The sequence below is a fragment of the Spodoptera frugiperda genome, chromosome 1, assembly GCF_023101765.2.
Source record: "Spodoptera frugiperda isolate SF20-4 chromosome 1, AGI-APGP_CSIRO_Sfru_2.0, whole genome shotgun sequence".
NCBI lineage: Eukaryota > Metazoa > Arthropoda > Insecta > Lepidoptera > Noctuidae > Spodoptera > Spodoptera frugiperda.
In genome coordinates, this window is record NC_064212.1 from 9,339,040 (window position 1) to 9,359,479 (window position 20,440).

The 20,440-nt window shown below is 42.0% G+C and overlaps 2 protein-coding genes across 4 annotated transcripts in view; both read right to left on the reverse strand.

The window, feature by feature from the left end:
• LOC118273208 (uncharacterized) overlaps nucleotides 1-20,440 on the reverse strand; it is a 163,524-nt gene that overhangs the window by 74,939 nt on the left and 68,145 nt on the right. The window lies entirely within an intron of this gene.
• LOC118265429 (uncharacterized) lies at nucleotides 3,742-10,153 on the reverse strand. Its single transcript, XM_035578284.2, has one exon. The coding sequence runs from the start codon at nucleotides 10,107-10,109 to the stop codon at nucleotides 4,266-4,268; it is 5,844 nt and encodes a 1,947-aa protein (XP_035434177.2). The 5' UTR covers nucleotides 10,110-10,153; the 3' UTR covers nucleotides 3,742-4,265.

Below are 20,440 nucleotides of genomic sequence, written 5' to 3' on the forward strand. Positions count from 1 at the left end.
TAAACAAACAAACTTAACTTTCGTATTCGAGCGTAAAAACTCGGCCAAAGGGTTCACTGACGTCTGACAGGCCCATATTGGGTGTACAGGAACAAATTAGCATTTCACAGACACGCTACAAAATGCCTTTCAGTCGACTTAATGAACGCGGAACATCGTCATTAAACGGCTCAGAGATGTAAACGCACCTTTAACGTGAACCTTCCTTAGCCTAAATTTAGCAATTAGGGGTGCAACTACACTCGCTACTTGTACACATATTGATTAAGCCGAGTACTGCAGAGTTTCAAGATTAAATGCAGTGCTTACTCGGTATATAAACTAAATTGAAGTGGATCTTCGCTGTTAATTTTGGTAATTCGCTTTAAGACTGATTTACTTTGAGGAAACCTAATTTATGTTTACAGAGGAGAGTACAATCAAATTAATCGGGAGGTCGATTTCCCGAGTAACGATATTTTTTTTATTTAAGTCGCGTGTACCATATTCATTCGGTAGTGCGGTTAAGTAGGTGTTGAACATATATAAACGCTTTATTGGGCACTAATTCTACAAACACATACACATAAAACGAGAAAATGGTTGGTAAGGCGAGTTTAGAACGTAATTTCATAGTTTAGCTTGGCATCAGTCAGACCGTTTGAATCGCTAACTCCCACTACATAAAAACTAATGACCCATTTAGCGTTAGTTTGAAGACTTTGTCTGGCGATTATAAACACAATATTATTATACTTTTTAGTAGATATTACGCATTTACTTTGAAATATGGTAGTGAAATTTCACAAACTTTCGTTAACATTTAGTAATTTTCTGATCACAGCAACCAGTATGGAAATAATTAATGTCATCTGTAATGGCTGAAATGACCACGAAATGTTACGAAGATAACCTTTATTAAAAGACAGAAACAAACCGTTTTTGTGAATAAAACGCGACGAGATAGCACTGTTGGTGGAATTATGGTAAAAGCAGGGAGCGCGCTGAGGGGATACCTGAGTGTCGACAGTCGACAGCTGAGGATTTGAGTAGACGTGTGAAATTCCGTAGCGGTATACTGTCGACCGAAAATACTGTAAATATTCTATCTCAATCCTGCGAATAATATTTGTTGAGACGAAAATAAATAAACAAACTTACGATGTTGTTCTTACCATAAAAATATTGAGTAGGTATCGGCGATCGCACTCCAGAATAGTTCATTGATATTTGTGTTACGACCATTAATTCAGAGCACGGAGACTACTAATTTGTAACCAAAATCAATTCAGCGTAAATTATAGTCGTTATAATATTTTACTAAGAATTTATCAGATGAACTAATAGAAGTAGATACTTATGTACATATAAATAAAGTTCTGTGATAAAGGGGGTGCTATCAAAATGTTCTGACTCTGCGCCAGGATTGGCTTCCGGCTGGCGGAGTGCCAACTTCCTACACCAAGTTACATGCCACGGGTCTTGGAACTAGTAAAAATTCCGCCTAATTTATGATGTCCTCGTGTCATTACATGATATTGACTATTGTCATGATAAGTAGAAGCCAGTCACTTCACTCACCACTCGATTTTACTTGAAATTAACTAACTTGTAAAGAGTTTCTTACTTGAAGCACGTTCAACCAAAATTTCAAATATCGTCACCACGCTCATTTTATTCCCGACTTTAGAACATTTACTGCGTAGCGAGTAGTTTTAGAAACTAGAGTACTGTTTCGAATAAATTAAAATTAGTACTTTCAAGGATTTGAAATTCTAAACTTTGACGTACTGGGAACTAGCTTTTATCGTAAGTGCCGGGGGCGAGAGCGAGGGTTGGTAAGGGGATGGCAGAAATATACATTGATATTTGCAGGGTCCTTTAGGGGTTGTCGCGATCGCGGCTCGAGTCACTCGGGGCTTCGAGCCTCCTCGAAGCCACCACTGAGAGGCAGATTGTAATCCTGCTTTGTCAGTCAACCGCGGAGACAGGAAGTGGTCGAGTACTGTTCACGGTAATGCGGGCCGGGAGTCCAAAGTGACGACCGTGTATTGATTTGTCTATTAGCTAAATGTTGAAAGAGTAGGCTCTTCCAATTTTAATCAGCCTGTTACTTGCATATTTTCGTCGACTGAATATACAATACCAATTGATTTATTAATATCTAAATGTAGGGGCTGTCAATATGACATGTTATCCGGCTTCGGCTACCTGTCTGCTATGTATTGTATCATACCTAAATAAAAAAGGAGCTACTCCACAACATCGCAATTTGAATGAAAAATATTCTAATACAAATTCGGAATAACATAAATCATCCAAAGTTTTGAACAACGGTTGTAGACCTACATATTTACAGAGGCGAATTGATAAAATATAAATAACGTTCAAATATAGCATCGGCCCAGTAGCTGAATATTTTTATATTAAAGTATACCTTTATCTATAGACAACTACATAGGAACAAAGTATACACTGTTTAAAGACTTAATATTTGTTTTAAGCGAAAAGTTTGCTCTCGACGACTACTTAGAATAGCAATGAGCCGAACGGACGTGTCAGTTTTTATTTGACTCCGCACTAATGGAGCAAAGTGACATGCTGAACCAACCAGTTACACTAATCCGCTAACAAAGTAATATAGATGGAAAATATATGTTTCGTGACATTTAATGAAAGTAGCCGACGGAATGAGTTAATGTGGCGCCATTCGGATTTATTGTGCACACGAAAATCGACTGTTTTATTCTATACAGAACGTCCAACACATTAAATTAGTTAATGGTGTGGCGTAAACATAATTATTCCAACCACGAGTCGTCAAACATGGAGTTGTGTCAATTAAGTAATCATAGGTAACATTATTACTATTAGGTACCATTTCACTACCACATAATGCGTGTAAATATGCATTTACATCACAAATCGTAGAGTAATGTTTCACAATTGAAATGAACAGTTTTATTCAATATCTAAATAGGTATAATAAGTACGCACCAATAATGTTTTACTTGCTCTTTCACTTTTAGAAAGTTAAACGAATGATTCGCATTATTTTCCATAAATCGTCACTTATTTACAGTATGAATACAAGCTTATTCATCTTGTCATAAAATTGATTTTACAAAAACAACCATAAATTACATGTGTCCAATATATTGAAACAGATTTGCATATTATTAACTATATTTGCGAGTAGTTTGACGTGTCACTGACCGTTTTATTGCTCTAGTTTTCTGCGTTTGAAGAACAATGAAAGTGGTAACATTAGCTTTTAGTGAAGGTTATGAAGTTAATGTTTTCAGGCATCCCTTAAGGTTTTAGTGAATGTATTGTACGCTCTATTTGCTTTAGAAGTTATCTTTTCATGAAACGTAACAATTTTTGGGAAAATGAAGTACCCACTTACGGGAATAGATTTTACAGCTTTGCGTAGTCATAAAGGAAATCCTGAATTGGTATGCGATAATCTGTGTGCATGTGAAGTGACGTCACGATATACAGGACGCAGCTGTCGCGGCCATGCAGCCCTAGCCTGGGAAAGCGACGCCCTCGTGCGCTCTCACTGCCGCCATGACGCGCTGTCGCGTCCGCGTCGCCCTGCGCCCGCCACCGCTCGCCGCGACATTGAACCGTTCAACGTCAATTATTATGAACTTGACTCACTTTTATTTTCACTCAGATATCACAATCACAACAAAAGCGTGCGATAAAAGTGAGAACTTAATTGTTGTTATTGTCATACATTTGGTTTTTTTTTTTTTTTTTTTTTTTTAATATGTTTATTTACTTTTGTTCTCCACGGACTCTTGGTCCGTGCCCTTGTCATACAATTTGTTTTTCTTTTTACAATAAATCTTATCAATATGGTATCTACCTTACACACTACAATTAACCACAACTATTAAATTTTAACTACAAAAATACTTACGATTAACATATTTGTTTTCTTTTTTTAATCAACTAAATTAAATTTACCGGCGGCTCTGCCAAGTCAGTCCACCAGCACGCTGGGAGAGCCGACCTGCCCCAGCAGAAGGCACTCGTTCACGAGTATGACGTGTGTGTCAGCAATTGGTCCGGTCAACCATTTTGTTGGGAACGGAACAACCCAACACACAGCGCCACCGACTGTAGGACATTTATGTGAGCGTGACGCCTCAACCCCTGTCGGGTGGGCTGACTTCAACAGAGCTTACAGAAGTCAAAGAGTTACCAATTATATAATTATATTCTTTTTTACGTTTTCCGCATACACATTACCTCCCGCTATATAAATTTTTATTTTAGTCCGAGGAACATTTCTCGCCCAAAAGCGCCCCCACAACTGCCGCGTCTCTGTGTTTGATGGCCATTTTCAGGTTGTAGTCCATAATCCCATGGTCGCTCTCTTCAGCAGCCCTTCTGATCAATTTACTTATCGCGTCATCACAGTTGTCCGTGTAGTAGATGCAACTATGTGTGTGACGCGAAATTGCAACTACTGCATGTGGTACGCTATCATGAATTTTTTGCCTCTTTGTTGCTGTGTTCACAACTACCACCTTCGCGGACGAAAGTCCCTGAGCCTCGTGTATAGTGAGGATGCGTGATCCCTCGCCCGACCCGTATCCCTGGTTCTTAAGGGATTCCTTTTCTGCCTGGGTGTGTACCAGGTATAAGGTGTCGGGGAGTGATTTTGGGATCATCGCTCCCGAGAATCTTTTTGTCTCGAGGGATCTCACGCCCGACCTGGACGAGTATATGCCACTGTAAACTGTGTTGAGAGCATAGGCCACGTCCATCGGATTCCTGTGGGTACACAGCAACTCCTGACTTATGGGTGTAATATGTGTAGGGCGGGCGTAGTGGAGAGGGAAGAGGTTGTCACGATCAATGAACGGGAGCTGATTTATGTCACCAATTAGCAGGACCTCCTTGGCTAAAGTTATTCGGGCGGCCATCACCACGGCTCCAAAGTGGTTCATAAGAGCCTCGTCTACCATTAGTCGAGTGCAGCTCTCTCGCCCCTTCAAGCCGTTTACTAAGATGGACGCCATTGTTCGAACCCTAGATTTGACTAGTAGTCCCCCAAATCGACAAGATAGTTTGCCTCTGAGGTCATTTGCTGCTTCAGTTGTTGTGGTGACAATAAAATCTTTGTCCGCATCAAATTGATCCACTATCCAAGTCGTTTTACCGCATCCAGGGACCCCGTTCGTCCAGTGAAACCTCGGAGTGCACCAGTTCTCAAAGGTTATGCCGTCCGGTCCGGATTCCGATATGGATTTTACCATTTCTAATATCCCATCGTCTAGCATAATCCTGGTACACTTTGCAACCACCACTAGGGAATCGTTGGGGGGAGTTTTAAACTTCACTACTCCGCATCGATTTGATTCCTTCTCGTCCAGCGACACAAATCCTGCAGTGGCGTTGTAAGCTGCCATACTACGACTTATAGAGGTTCCTCTCAGCACTCTCGATGTATTATTGTCGTATATGACTGCTTCTGCTGCTTCGAGTCTATCGTCCAGTATCAGCTCGTTACCCTGCAGATAGGTCTGCAGAATGGCTTCGCAATTCCGCAAGTTAACCTGCTTAGTTGCTTCTATTACTGCGACAAACTCGAGAAAAGCGTTTATGAGATGGTCTCTGGGAGTGGTGGCTTGTCGAAGCTTCGGTGGACAAACGTGGCCCATAGCTGCTCTTGTTGGGGATGACCTAGAATGAGCAGACTGTATCTGAGTGGGACAGCTCTCCGATCTTTGAGTGGACTTGGATGCATTTTTCCTGAAAGGTGACGCAATGAGTCCGGTTACTGAGCATATGGCTGTTGTTATTGCCCACATTCTACCTCGGGACGCTAGTTTTTTATTTTCCCTTTCGGTGGCCCGCTGTTGTTGTTGCAGAGCGCTCTGTTGCAAATATTGTTGCTGTAAACGCTCTGAGCCGCTTGGAGAATCCACCCTTGGCTGGCGCTGAACTGACCTCTTGAGGAAGCTCAAATCTTCCCCCCTGTCCTCGTACACGATGACCTCATGATGTTCCGAGGCCCTAATGCAGCCCATAAGGTCTGCCGTTTTCCCTTTCTCATAAGCCACCACTGCAGCGTCTACGCTAATTATTCTGGAATGTATGCCTTCTACGTCTCCCCACTCACCCACGCCTGACAGCACCTCACATGCTTGTGCAAAACCAGTTATAGAGTCGACGCTGGAAAACATTGCGATTGTTTTATTGCGTGTTCGCAACAATCGACAGCTTCGACCCAACAGTTTCATGTCTGGTAGTGCATCATAGACTTTGCGTCGCATGCTTGTTCTGGATGTGCTGCCATTGATCAGGGAGGCTAGGCCCGGTGAAATAGTGAGCCATTTGTTGTTCCTTTTTTCGCAGAAGGCTATCCCTAGTCTTTCGCTGCTGGTGTTCATGAATAGGGCTACCCCTCGCAACCGTATTCCTTTGGTGCCGCGTTCTCCATGTAGGAGTATTTGCCTCTCATTGATTATGAGCGGCTCATTAGTACGAGGAGTCTCGGGTACTGCCGTGGCAGTTGTTGGTTGATTCTCCAAGGTGGCTATTTGGTGTCTATTATTTAATGTGCTGTTTCTTTCAGCCGCCCTGCTAAAGATAGTGTCTATGTAGCTCAGGAAGTGCGGTCTTTTGACTTTATCAGCTAGAATGGCACTCAGATTGGAGGTATCCAGATTTGTATCTATTTGAGCCTCTAAGCTGGATCTGGCGGCCAGAAAACGGGGACAGTCGAGAATAATGTGCCATACTGACTCACTGATGGTTAAGTCGCATTCGCAACCTGCATTTTCTTTTAATTTGAATCGATGCAGGTACTCAGCGATCCCTCCATGTCCAGTCAACGCTTGTACTTGGGCAGGTGTTAACTTTGTCGATCTCACTAAACGATATGCCTCATTGACATCCGGGAGAAACGTCTTAGTGACCTGCCCAGTAGTGGAGGTGGTATACCTGTCCTGCCACTTTCGGATGGTTTCGTCTCTGATTTTCTTTTTGACGTAGGACATGGGTACCATACAGTAGTCTGCCGTGGTGTTACTTTTCTTTTTGGCAGCAATTTTAGCTAATTCGTCTGCCCTCTCATTCCCGGCCGTTCCAACATGGGCCCTCAGCCAGTAGAACCGGATTTCTCTTCCCTGTTCCTCCACGGTCTCCACACACTGCTTTATTTCTTTGGCCAAACGATGGGTAACTTTGGGGTTCTTCAAGATGTCGAGTGATGACCTAGAGTCACTCATGATGTTTACTCTAGTTGCCCTGCTGTCAAGAACCATTTTGGCAGCTCTGTTCAAAGCGTATAGTTCAGATTGGAAAACCGTGCAGGAAGGGTCCAGACTAAAAGTGGAGAACACTGACTCACGACCCTCCTCCCACCAAGTCAAGGCAGAACCGACGCCTCCCTCAATTCTGCTTCCATCTGTGTATATCTGAGGGCCGGTAATTCCTTGGACGAGAGGAGTTCCAGAGTCATCGCTCTCCAGAAGCTCATAGTTGATAGATATTAATTTTGAGGGATGTGGTTGATCTAGGTAGTTAACCTGTCTTTCGAGCTCCTTTTGAGGTGGTAAATAGTCTTGAGATAATCCTCTTTTAGTTAGATACAAACTGGCACACTCCTGGACTCTCAAGTCGAGTGGGAGAGTACCCGACAAGACTGTTGCTGATGTGAGCGACACTGTACGATACGCTCTGCAGATTTTTTGTGCAAATCCCCTTTGAAGAGCATTTAACTGTTTTTTAATCAACTGTAGCTCCGTCACTGGGGCCCACACGTTTGCGGCGTAAAGTACAATGGGCTCAATGACCGCTACGTAGATTGTTCTCGTTATCTCGCCATTTAGACCCCATGTCACTTTTGCTGCGCGTGCCAGTTGTTTGTAAATATCCGCAGCTTTTTTACACGTTGCGGATATGTGTGACCTGAAGGTGAGTTTTTTGTCTATGGTGAGGCCCAAGAGCTTTACCTCATCTACGAGGTTTATTCTGGTGCCTGTCATGAACAGTTTTGGGGGCTCAAAAACAAGCCTTTTTGTCAGCAGCATAGCGTTGGTTTTGCTTGCCCCGAACCTAAGCTTGTTGCTGACCCCCCATGCTGCAACTATTTCCAAGGCACCATTTACCGATTCCTCCAGTGCGCTCACCCTATGGTTCGAGAATAAGAGAACGACGTCGTCCGCAAATGCCTGGCAATAAACTCCTTCACCTGTTAGTCTGTGTAGCAACGAATCGAGGATAAGGTTCCAAAAAGTGGGTCCACCTACGGACCCTTGAACACAGCCCTTATTTGTCCCCTTTTCGCTGCTGGCTCCGGCGAAGTTGACTTTGACTCTCCGTTCGCTGAGGTAGGAGTTTATCATGGCATAGAGGTTTTTCGGACACTTCCTGGCTATTAGTTGATGTTTCAGGGCCGGCCACCAGGCGTTGTCAAAGGCGCCCTCTATGTCTAGTGACACCAGAACGACTATCTTTTTTTCATCCATCTCTGTTTTTATGCGGTTGACCAGATCATACAGTGCGTCTTCCGTTCCGCGTTGAGGCAGAAATCCATACTGGTTTTTGTGAAGAGTTGGAAGGATGTGCCATTGGACTCTGCCTATCATCAGTTTCTCAACTATTTTTCCAAACACAGACAGAAGTCCAATTGGTCTGTAGGACTTAGGATTAGTGTAATCATCTTTGCCTGGTTTTCGGAGAACTATAACATGCGCAGATTTCCATTGCTTTGGAAAGTATGCCCGCTCTAAGCATGAGTTCGCTATGGCAAGAAACACCTCCCGTCGACAATAAATAGCTTCTGCGCAGATATCAGCTGTCAGACCGTCGGCGCCGGGGGCTTTTTTAGGATTGATCTCATTGAGAATCAAATCCAGTTCTGCCTGTGTAAAGTGAGGGTCGCTTTCCGACAGCTCCTCCATCTCACCTAGACATCTTCCATCCGTTAGTGCACGAAGGTCAGCATGACCGGGATCATCCGTGGTGGTAGTGTCATCAGGGTAAAAAGTTTTAGCCAACAATTCCGCTGACTTGTCCGGGTTCAGTGTTTGACCCTCAGAATTTCTAAGCAGGGTGTTTTCTCTACATTTTGTTGTTTTCCTGATGACCCTGTATATCCCGTCCCACATGCTTTCCCTTTTTTGAGTCGAGCAGAACTCCTTCCAACTCTTCGTTTGTTCTTCATCGGCTTTTGACGTGTATGTTTCTTTTGCTCGCAAGTATTCCTCAATGACGAACTGTTTGCGAGAGGGAGCTGCGTTCCTTATCCTCCTTTTTCTTCGAAGCACGTCAGTTTTGAGATCCTCTAAAGAGCTCGTCCACCACGGGGGTTTTGATTTCCCTTTCCTCGGCTTATTTTTGGGTAGGGTGGCATCGCATACCTCCGTGATAGCATTTATGTAGGTCGTAATCATGGTTTCCAGCTCTTCAGATGACTGAACACTCATGATACTTTCTGGAGTTATTTGTTTCTTCTCTAGAGAATCTCGCAGGTGTGATCTAAATTTTGTCCAGTTTGCGTTTTTGGTGTTGTAGACTCTTGTTGTTATGGGCTTTGGGGGTTCCAGTGCGTTTTCCAGCTGCAAGTCAAACGTTATGGCATTGTGGTCAGAGGTTGTAAGGCCTCTATCTACCATCCAGTTTTGAACTTTTGCTAGCAAAGATGTACTGCAGGCTGTAACGTCCACTATGCTTGTGAAAAGTCGGTCCCCTCTGAGTGCTTCGAAAGTTGGTGTGTCCCCTGTGTTGAGAATGTGGAGGTCCATTTCGTTTAGGAACGAATTATAATCTGCTCCCCTCTGGTTCTCCGAGGCGCTGCCCCACCACGGGCTCCAGGCGTTCACGTCTCCAGCTACGATGATATTTTTTGTGGTCAGTTTAGGTATGGACTCCTTTAAGCGGATTAAATTGAGTTGTATGTCTTGGTCCCCCTCAAGGTAAACCGATATCACTCCAAGCCGCAGGCTACCTGAGACCAACAGTATTGCTACTTCAGTTTCTGTTACCAGCTGAGGATCATGTATAGTCCTCAACTGGTCTGAGAAGACGATTACGGCCGCTTTTACTGGCTTTTGTCGATTTATAGTACACTGAATTATTCTTGTGCCAGGGTATTCTTGCATTTCACCAGTGTTCCCTACGTAAGGTTCCTGAACCAGTGCTACAGATATACTTTTTTCTCCGCAACTTGTAGCAATTCTATGGTGGCCAGCCTGGAGCGATGTAGGTTTGCTTGGATGATACGCATTCTACCGTTGTTCACCTTTGAGGGGGTTGCGTCCTGATTCGTCTGGTCAACTTTAGCAGTATGATATGCGGGAGCGTGCTATAGCATCCCATTTTTGACGTTCTCGACAGACTTCGCTGAAGGCATTATGCGTTGTCTCCGGCCCAACTCCCTGCGCCCTCAAGCAATTCCTGCACGTCGGCGGTTTGTTCGAAAGCCTATTTGGGCATTTCTCCCAAGTATGTGGGTCTCCGCAGTGGCTACAGAGATGTTCTTTAGCCTGGCAAACGGCTTTTGTGTGACCGTATTCTAGGCATTTGTTGCATTGGACCAGTGGGGATTGGTCGAACACTGGTCTCCTCTGCAATCCGACATAAATTTTACCGGCCTCCAGGAATCGCTTGTGAGTACCCGGTGACAATTCCAATACGGGGTGACACTCATGTGGGTTTCGTGCCTTTTTTCTGTACTTCACCCTTATGATGTTGTCTTGCATACTGACGTCACCCAGAAGATGTTTGTTTTGGGCAAGTATGAGTTCTACTAGCTCTGCGTCAGTATGGTAGGACAGCACATCCGCTATTCTGAGCAGTGGGTTACTTGCTTTGGCAACTTCCACTTTGAGGTCGTCCTTTTTTTGAACCTGGCTTTGGACCAACTTCATGTCCTCTTTGGTGCTACAGCTGATGACTATCTTTTGGTTCTTAGCCTTTCTTACCTTTTCCACTTTTGCTCCGGTTTTTTTACAGTCCAAAGCAACCCTTATCTTTTCAATTACATTGTCCCCTGTGTTTTTGGGGTCGGTTGAACTGATTATAAGGGTGTGGTTTGGTCTGTGGACAGGTGGTTTGGATGCCACCTGCGCATACGTAGGTTGACGGATTTGTTTGACAATGTCTGCCAATGCCATTTCCGTACATACGCTGTGTGCAGGTGGGGGAGGCGTTCGCTCTTTGAGCTGCCTCATTGTCCGCAGTTCTGACGATACTGCATCCAGGCGCTCGGTGATAGGCTGAAGATTTTGTTCTAATTGAGGAGCTTGTGCCGGTAGTATGGAGGCATCCTTGATGTGATCCGCTATGATGTTCATAGTTTTTTTAAGTTCGACTATGTCCTCCTCAATTTTTTGCTGGCTTTGGTTTGTTATTTCTGCTGGAACATTTTGCTCACGAGAACCTAACTTATCATTAATCTCTTGGCTTACTATCTGGAGGGTGGTGGTATTTTCTATGGCCTTGTGTTGCCATCTGCGCAGTTCGTCTAGTTGCTGTGACAATGTTTGTACTGTCGTAAGCAACTTAGCCTGTTTTTCTTCAAGAGATTTGAGGTCTGATTGAGATTTCTGTGGCGATTTGTGACTTAGGTTTAGTTTCGTCACCGTTGCATTAATCTCTTTTGTTGTTCTTTCGATGTCTTCTATCCTCTTGTACGGTTCCATTGTCTCATAGCCCAGCCAAGCACGGATAGCCTTTATTTCTTTGAGGCTCACTGTTAAATCGTTTCGGGCCAATGCTATTTCTGAGGTCAGTTCTTTTGTTACCTCAGCAATTTTTTTGTTGTGGGCCCTCTCGATTACAATAATTTCCCGTGCATGACGAGACCTTTCTTTCTCCAGGTTTAGCATATGTCGTGACCTGGAATCTGAAAGAGCGAGACAAGTTTCGTAAAGGGACTGAAGACACTCTATTGCCGTTAGTTTAAATTCTCGCTTCATGTTCCCGGCAGATTCCAGCGCTGTTTTGCCCCGCTGCAGCTGTTCGTTGGCATATTTGTTAGCCAGGTCCATGGTAATGCCCGAGCGTTGTCTGTCTGTGGTTAGCATGCTCTTTCTTCCTTGCAAGTCTGACGCATCCTGAGATCCGATTTCCCAGGCTTCGTCGTCTGAAAGGATGTCTGCCTGTTCCCAGATTTCTACTTTTTTTATTGCTTCTGCAGCTTGGCTGGAAGGTGAGCGAGTCGTAGATCCGTCGTTCATGGATGACGTCCCTGCCATGGCCATCAAATGGTTTGGCGTACGCGTCAGTGACGCACACCCGGACCGCGGAATGCTCGTCACTGTTTTTTTTACAGGAGATGGTGATGTGATTGTGATGGCGGCTGAGCGTTTACCGCGTGTGCTGCTAGTGGTAGACATTTTTAGTATTTGTTTAAAATATAAAAAAGAGGGGGAAATGTGTATGCAGTCCAGTATAACAGAATATTTACTTTGTTACAATGTTGTTTGTTAGTATTTTATAGATTTATGTTAGTTTATTTTCTAGGGATTATTGTTAGTATTGTTAATCTATGAAGTATGTTACTACTCTCCGACTGGTCCGCTGATGTCCTGCAGTGGTCGGGGTGTGGTGATGTAGCGCGCACGGCCCGACGTGTGTAGAACCACTGGTGTGATTGGTTCTGATGTTCCGTTCGTTGAGTGTGAAGTCCGCTCCTCCTCGCACGGGGCCAAACAGATGTTGCCTTTCCCAATTGTTGACGACCAGTTTTTACGGTCTATGTCAATGGGTCGGATATTTAGCCCTTAGCACCGCAGTTCTTGTGTGCAATGGAATTTGTTGTGTCAGCAGTTTTACAGTAGTCAATTGTTATCGCCTTTGATTAATATGTTGATACATACGAACGTGCTGACGGCGCGTGCCTGAATGAAGGTCACGTTCGTGCGTTTGATGATGCGGCGATTTGTAATAATTGTTGATATTATTACCGAAACATATGGTATTTGTTTTGATGTTTGTTTAGGGACAGAGAGTCTCTTTGCCCTTAGTAGTGCCTGCAGGTTGTGATGCGGCTATACCAATGTTCAGTTTCGCCGGAACGTACATTACAACGTACATACACGCCGGATCATACATTTGGTTTAAGTTTACTTTCACGGTCGGCACGAAGCGACAGTTCCTTTTATTTACAAACAGCCAAAGACTTGCACTAAACCAGTTAGCAGGAAATTAGATTACGTAAAGCGGTTTTCTAAAAGAGTCCCACTAGTCCTGAGACGTAGTAGTTTGCATGATATGTCAGAATATCTGTGTAATAGTATAATATCGTGGGCCGTTGTTGTGTACGGTGAGTTAATGATGTAGCCGTATGTTCGCCGGAGGTACTAATAATATCTCATTTGTTTTCATCCGCTTAGACTATGCCGAGCCGTGGCCAACAGAACCAGTGGCGCGTCCATGTAAACGAGTTGCATGGATCCTACGTACGGTAAATAATATTTTCCGAAAAACAGGATTGTAAAGAGGTTTGTTACGAGGTTATTTTCAGTTCCTTATTTAATCCCTCCATGGACAATACTGTCAGCTGATTCTGAAAGTAAGACTAAATGTTAATGGGAACTAACTCCTTTAGTGGGAAGAAACCTCAGTTAGAATATTGTGTTTTTTTTTAATATTAATACTTGTCCACCGAAATCATAGAAAACATTTAAAATAGTATTTACATTATTTAATTGGTTTACGTAAGTCAATAAACGTTTTCGACTCAAATCTTTTAGAGATGTCGTAATAAAAACAATTTTAGTAATTTGCCAATTAAAGTAATAGCAAATTGTCATAGATTTTGTTGAAAAGTGGCTATAACCTTATATAATACAAATCGTTCGATAATGTCCGGTGAAGTTTTTATAAAGTAAGCTAGCCATAGTTTAGTGTATAAATAAGAATATCTTCATTCATTCTATTCACCCTGAATATAAGTTCACAACAACATCATCGCAAAGGTACTAAGCGATTTATAAGTGTAAATACACTATTACTAATGGTACATATTTATTGCTGTAAACAGATGCCAAGATTCCCAGCGGAGTTTGTGGCATTTTCAGGCTGCATATTATATGATTCGCACTAATGCTGCGTCTGCATGTGTGTTCGTTACAATGCCCTGGGGGGTTTGAACTTGGGTTACTTCAGCCGTCTAACTGCCATACACTGTCACATTTACAAATACACCCGAGGAACTTGCAGTCAATGGCATTGTCTGACGGTAAACTGTCTGGATTATTGAGATCTAATTTGACTACTAACAACGTGCTTTTACCAAGTAATTACATGTCCAAAAATACGACGTCTAAAGCAGTTCTTCTCATGGAACTGGCTAACTGACCATTTTGTTGGCCGATTGATCGTAAGCGCTGTGAGGTCGAAGTGAACTAATAATAAACACGATAATTGGTAAAAAGTGGGTGTCACTAAAGTATTTAAAGTAATAGAAAAATCCCTATGTACCTCACTTTGCGTTATGGTAACAAATCCTTATTAGAAGCATATTTCTTGACATGTACCTATATTGCATTTTGTTTCCAAGCGATAAATTTTTGTGAATATTGAAAAGTAGTTGTAAACAATTCCATCAATGTAGGTGGCACCAGTGAGCAATGTGGGGAGGGGGCAGATATTGCGACAAATTGTAAAGACCGAAAGATTTATAATGTTTGTCGTATTATTCCTGTTTATTGCATGTTTTTCCAACGAGTTTCAAACTTATTCTTCTGTTCACGAGGTAAACAGATCATGGACTGTATAGCTATACCTAGAAATATTATCTCTACTTTTAATATTACTTTGAAAAACCTTATTCAAAAATACAATTACAATTCTCTCGTACTGCAAACTCTGTACAAAAAGAAATCATTGATGAAACTAATAACTAAACCCGAGATATCGATTACAAAAAGTGCAGAACGACAGCTCAGGCGTCCGAGACATACGAGAATATCCGCGGCTGTACATGTCCTGGATTTCACTAAGCCACTGTGAGCCGCTTTACGGCCAACAAGAAGCTTGTGGATTTCAATTCTCTTTGTCAAGTGGACTGAGACGTCGGGAATGCGTTTAGACACAAGAGTGCTTACGGCGGCCGATATCTTCAACTACGCTCAAGTCAGCGTACAGACTAAAGTTTGCGACAACTTTTGCCGGTTACACATAGTATTTGCTCTTTATTTACTAATGCAGCTACAGAGCACCGATTGAATATGAAGAGTCACTCCGCATTAAGAGAAACTAAGTGAAAGCGTGTTATTGCTAGAAATCGTCGAAACATGATACCTAGTTAAAAATAGATTTTTGTACGCGATGTTTCAGTTTCTCGTTGCAGCGAGATAATTGCTGATGTTGCAGCATCGTAACAGATTTGTAGCCGTGTGTGTAGCAAGCAGTCTGTTCCTGGTGTAACTGCAGCGACGCACTCCACCCGCAGTCGGCGAAGGCGTGTGTAATGGTTCATTGTTTTTGCCGTAAGTGGCCTGAGATTACACAAATTGATGCTTGTGTGTTTGAAGTGAAAGGAAGTGTTCTGTTCTAGATAATGGGCTCGCTTGTTTTGTTTTTAACAATGAATCGTTTTCTGATAGCTGCCTTCTGGTCTCATATTGTTCTCCATATCGACCTTGTGCGGTTACGATGCAAATATTTTGAACTGATGCTTGACCAGAAACGTAAATATTGCAACAGTTAATAATTACAAATGTACACAATGCAATACATGTAATACGAGTAAAATGTAAGGCCACGTGATGTGACGGTAATTCCACCGAGAGGTTCTAATGAATTCACTTAACACCAGTCAAATTATAAGTTATTATGTTTACGATTACTTCACCGGTGGTTCGTCACCACATGAATTAATTACTGTCACGGTCTGCGATTACACCGGTCGCTATTTTTAGAAACACATTTTTGTATTCGCAATGCAAACGTGAAGAATCCTTGTGGAATAGGTATTACACGCGTCATCTGTGATGTGCAACCAATCGTATTCCCGCTGATAGGATGTCAATCTACTTTACTGGAGAGGTACGCTCGGGAGTGCGCGACAGCCTACCGCTAGCGTGGTGGCCGCATCTATCGGAAATCACACCTTAGTCGCATTACCATGTGCACTCTTAGATCGGATTTGTCGGCGGATCAGTCGGGAGCGCCGAGCGCGGCTAGCATTCGGTTGCTCGTAGAGTGGTTGTAAAACGAGTCTAGCGCTTTTGTCGCGTCTAGACGGCGCGCGGCGGCGGGTCTCTATCGGCTGCCGTAAAATTATGTGACGTGGGCGGGCAACGTACCGTCCTAGGATATCCGGCTCAATTCGATCTTTATTCGGTTATTTCATTTATCACAGACCTTTCCAACTTTACGACAGTTCGACAAGGCTTAAGTAACTGTACACAAAACTTTAGCTTTTATCCATTTTGTGTTGAATCGATGTTTGTTGTTGATGCTATATCTGACTGAATAGTTTCACTTACTGCTCAAATACAATTTATATTTCAGAATTGAAATGTTACGACATTTATAAAAAGATTTGAAAGCAATGAATATCCATTTCAACGAATCTTAAAATATCATACTATGATATGAAATAAGTCTCGTAAAAGTAGTTTCTCTTAGCTTTACAGCGGAGTTGATAGATTTTTTATTGAATGCTCGTAACTTCTAACAAAAACGGTTGCGGTTTTTGTAGGAAAATAAAATTATTGACGAGATAGAATAAACCAATTTTATGTCATTTTACCGATTTTTATATTAGATCTAGATGAAATCGTGATTCACACACCCCGGCTTGTGAGGTCGAGTACACACTGCACTGAATGGGCCGCTGTGCGCTGCGGCTCACCGGCCCACAGAGCACCCCTGCTGATCAGCCGCACACTACAATTTCCTCGCGCCACCTGACAATCTGAATAGACCGTAACACCGCCAATTACGTGGAAATCTTTCCCATGAGCACGGCGACCTGCGGCTATTTACGTATATTTTCTAGTTTCTGCGAAAAAGGCTTCTTAGACAATTTTAAATCATATTTCGCAGGAAGGAATGAAGGCGAAGTAGCATGTTAAGGGGTCAATGTACGCATCTCTACGAATATTTTGGAGCGAGTGGTAAATTTTTTGTTACCCACTTTTCTCCCCTGTTCAGGAAAAACATTTCATTTTCACTGCTTACCCACCCCATAAAGTCATACCCCGTGTGCCATAAGTGTACCTTTTTGTTTATACCTAGTTACGCAGGTACGTAACTGCAGAGGCATGTATAATATAATGCAGTATTTTCTGGTACTGATTATATCTTATTGCATCACATAAGCATCGTGAAAAGGATTGTTCCACAATAGGTCGTGCGAGATAACCTCTACTTAACTATAAGTTAACTGGAGTAAATGCAACCACGAGCAACAAAGAAATCTAGATCAAATGGACAATGCGTTGTTTACGAAACTCGTTAGTAATTTGAGGTGTTAGCAACTTTTCCCTGTGGTGAGAGTCGTGCTAAGTGGCGAAACTGCAGGCTTCACAATGGAACAAACGTTTGCCACTGGAACATGGGGCGGCCGCTGCGCGAGCGCATATCTGTCGCGGGTCATCGCGCCGCAACCTTTCACTAACGCCTGCAGAGCGGCCGGCGCGACCTGACAGCTCGCACGAACGATATCTCAAGCTGTTCAATCAGATCTTCTCACGAACCAATACGTGATCGGAACCAAATTTCTATTTCGAAATTGAATATTTTTTGTAATGACATCTCACTTTTCTTAACAAATATAAAACATCGTGACATAAATAAGATAATCTGCAACAACATTATGGAAATTATTCGCTTTAAATAGGATCAACAAAAACAAAAGGCTTCTCAGTTACACGGCGCTTCTGTCGCTTTATTATTGTACGAAGTAAATGTCAGACTCCGCGGCGACAACGCGACGGGGAAGATAGTGATATCATTGTACTAAAATTGTATAAATTATATTAAACAGAATAGAATTAGCCTTGTTATTATAAAAACCCAGAACGTTTTGTGTTCTATGGATATAGGTACCTACGAGTAGATGTACCGCAACAATGGCGTTCACGCTTGATCTAAAATTAAGTTGCAGGCACGTGATATGCGGAAGGAAAATATTGATCCATTCGTGTCTGATGTGGAACTAAGCTGAGAACAGGTGACTAGTATCTTCATGTAGATTATTTTATTAACAAACATTTGATACTTAAGAAATCTAATCAGAATTACAACTTTTAATTATCCATGTCTATTAAGAATATTATGTAGGTAACTATTAAATTTCATACAATTAGAAAATTTTTAGGAGCAGCAATGATTTAAGGGATGGTCCCATACAGCAAAACAAACAATCGTTGGGTATACTTTCAATCACAAGCTAAAAGTTTTATTCACATAACTCGTGGCATACGTATTCATTATCTAGTTGTCACGCATACGATCACAGTGCAAATTATTACGCGTTGTTACCGTGCCCGCGAGGTTGGTTGGCGGGTGGGCGCCTTTATTACTGTGAGTTTGTGATGACGTAGCGACACATCGTACACACTGTTACATGACGCAATAACCGATCTGACACCTGGTTATTAAAGTGGAAACGCACAGCGGTAAGGATTTGTGACGACTCGAAAGTAATATCGAGTAAGGAGTAAACATATCTATACTAATATTATAAAGAGGTAAAATTTGTAAGTTTGTATGTAGGTGGTAATCTCTGGAACTAATGATCCAATCCTAAATTTTTTTCACTGGTAGAAAGCTACATTATCCCTGAGTGCTATAGGCTATAAATTATTTTTATAACATGTATATTAACCGAGCAATCACAACTTTTGTCTAGCAAGTCGGACAGAAATAGCTCATAAAACAGAATAATATGCATGCGCTGCCTAAACAGTTTCTTAAAATTGTAAACAATGTATGGCAATCTGGTTTGTCTTAATGATTTCTACAAAAAAGTCCGCGACACCATATTTCTATCTTTTATACGTCTCAAGTGTTTAACGTTTTTTTTCGGATTACTTACTTTGGTTGATTATTTTGCTTAAATATTTAAATTAATTATTCATTATCAAAATAAATTATTTCAGTATCACAAGGATATCATATAGATAAGATTTGCCACAGTTTATAATATGTCAATAGGTCATATAGTTTCGGAGATAATGTACAATTATTAAAATGCAAAATGCCGCTAGCAGAATTAACACGCTTTGTGCGGACGTTTTATCTATTCACCCATAGATGGCGTTCTGCAAATACGTAATTTTTCTGAATCGCGGTGTTAAGATTTTCCACGGATTGATGACCCTCTCGAATTATTATGCCCAAGTTGTCGTTAGTTGGTGTTCAAATGTAATTGTCAGTCTGTTGTTGTTGTTTGTTGGTTTCGGTCGTTTCGTTTGGTTGTTCGTTGATTGGTTCTCTGAATTGTAAAAAAACGGAAACTCAATTACGTTTATTTCTGTGTACGTTTAGTATGTTCGTACTTCGAAATAATCGGTAAATATTGTAATTTCTTTACGATTGTTTAGTATAATTAAAGCGGTGGTCGAGTCGCTCTTTGTTCATATTTTTTTCAAGTCTGAAAAGGTAATCGCAACTGTCCCGGCAGACATCACAGACAAGAGCAGCTTGAGTACGCCGTACGGAAGAATCTGTCTCAGAAAATGAGCAGCGCCTCCCGAGAAATAGAGAACATATTTCGCAAGCACGCGTCAGAGAATCAAGCTCCGAGCGCTCAAAGCGGCTCGCTAGCCAAAATGTGAGAGCTTCGCGAGCCCGTGCTCAAGAAACTAGCGCTGAACGTGCGCAACGTCTCGCTGATTTAAGGCAGCATGTCTCTGAAACGAGGCTTAGGGAGACTAGCGCTCAGCGCTCGCAGTGTCTAGCAACAGAAAGACAGCGAGCAGCTACAGTCAGAGCACTAACAGCTACAATAGCGCCGAGTGTGATCTTATGTTAAAACAAGAAATTTTCCGCGGACGAAGTCGCGGGCAGAAGCTAGTACTTACTATAATGGTACCTAGTTGGATAATTTTAGTAGGACCACGAAAATCTAGAGGGAATTATGGATTAATCTTTTTAGTCAAAGGCCTAACGACGAGAAAATCTCTCATTTTCACGAATGTAATACCTATAACGCTTTATACCATAATGTTAAGTTGTATTTTTTATCTTTCATCAATAGGCCGAGCTGCAATATTTCAAAGACTCTAAAAAGATTACGTCTTGTCTCAACGTGTTTTAACGTGTATTTAATACATTTATGTCATTTTATTTTATTTCATTACCTAATGGTGTATTTTCCTTTACCTACAATTTTATTTTAAAATTGTTCCTCTTTTTTTTTCATGGTCGTGACACTCAAATTCTGCTACCACATTCGATTTCAGATAATTTATAACCTGACTATTAAAACTTACGTATATAAAAAAACGAATTAAATCTACCAGCTTTA

Excerpts from the sequence above, each read along its gene's own strand:
- LOC118265429 (XM_035578284.2), bottom strand. The coding sequence starts at position 10,109 with ATGCAAGAATACCCTGGCACAAGAATAATTCAGTGTACTATAAATCGA.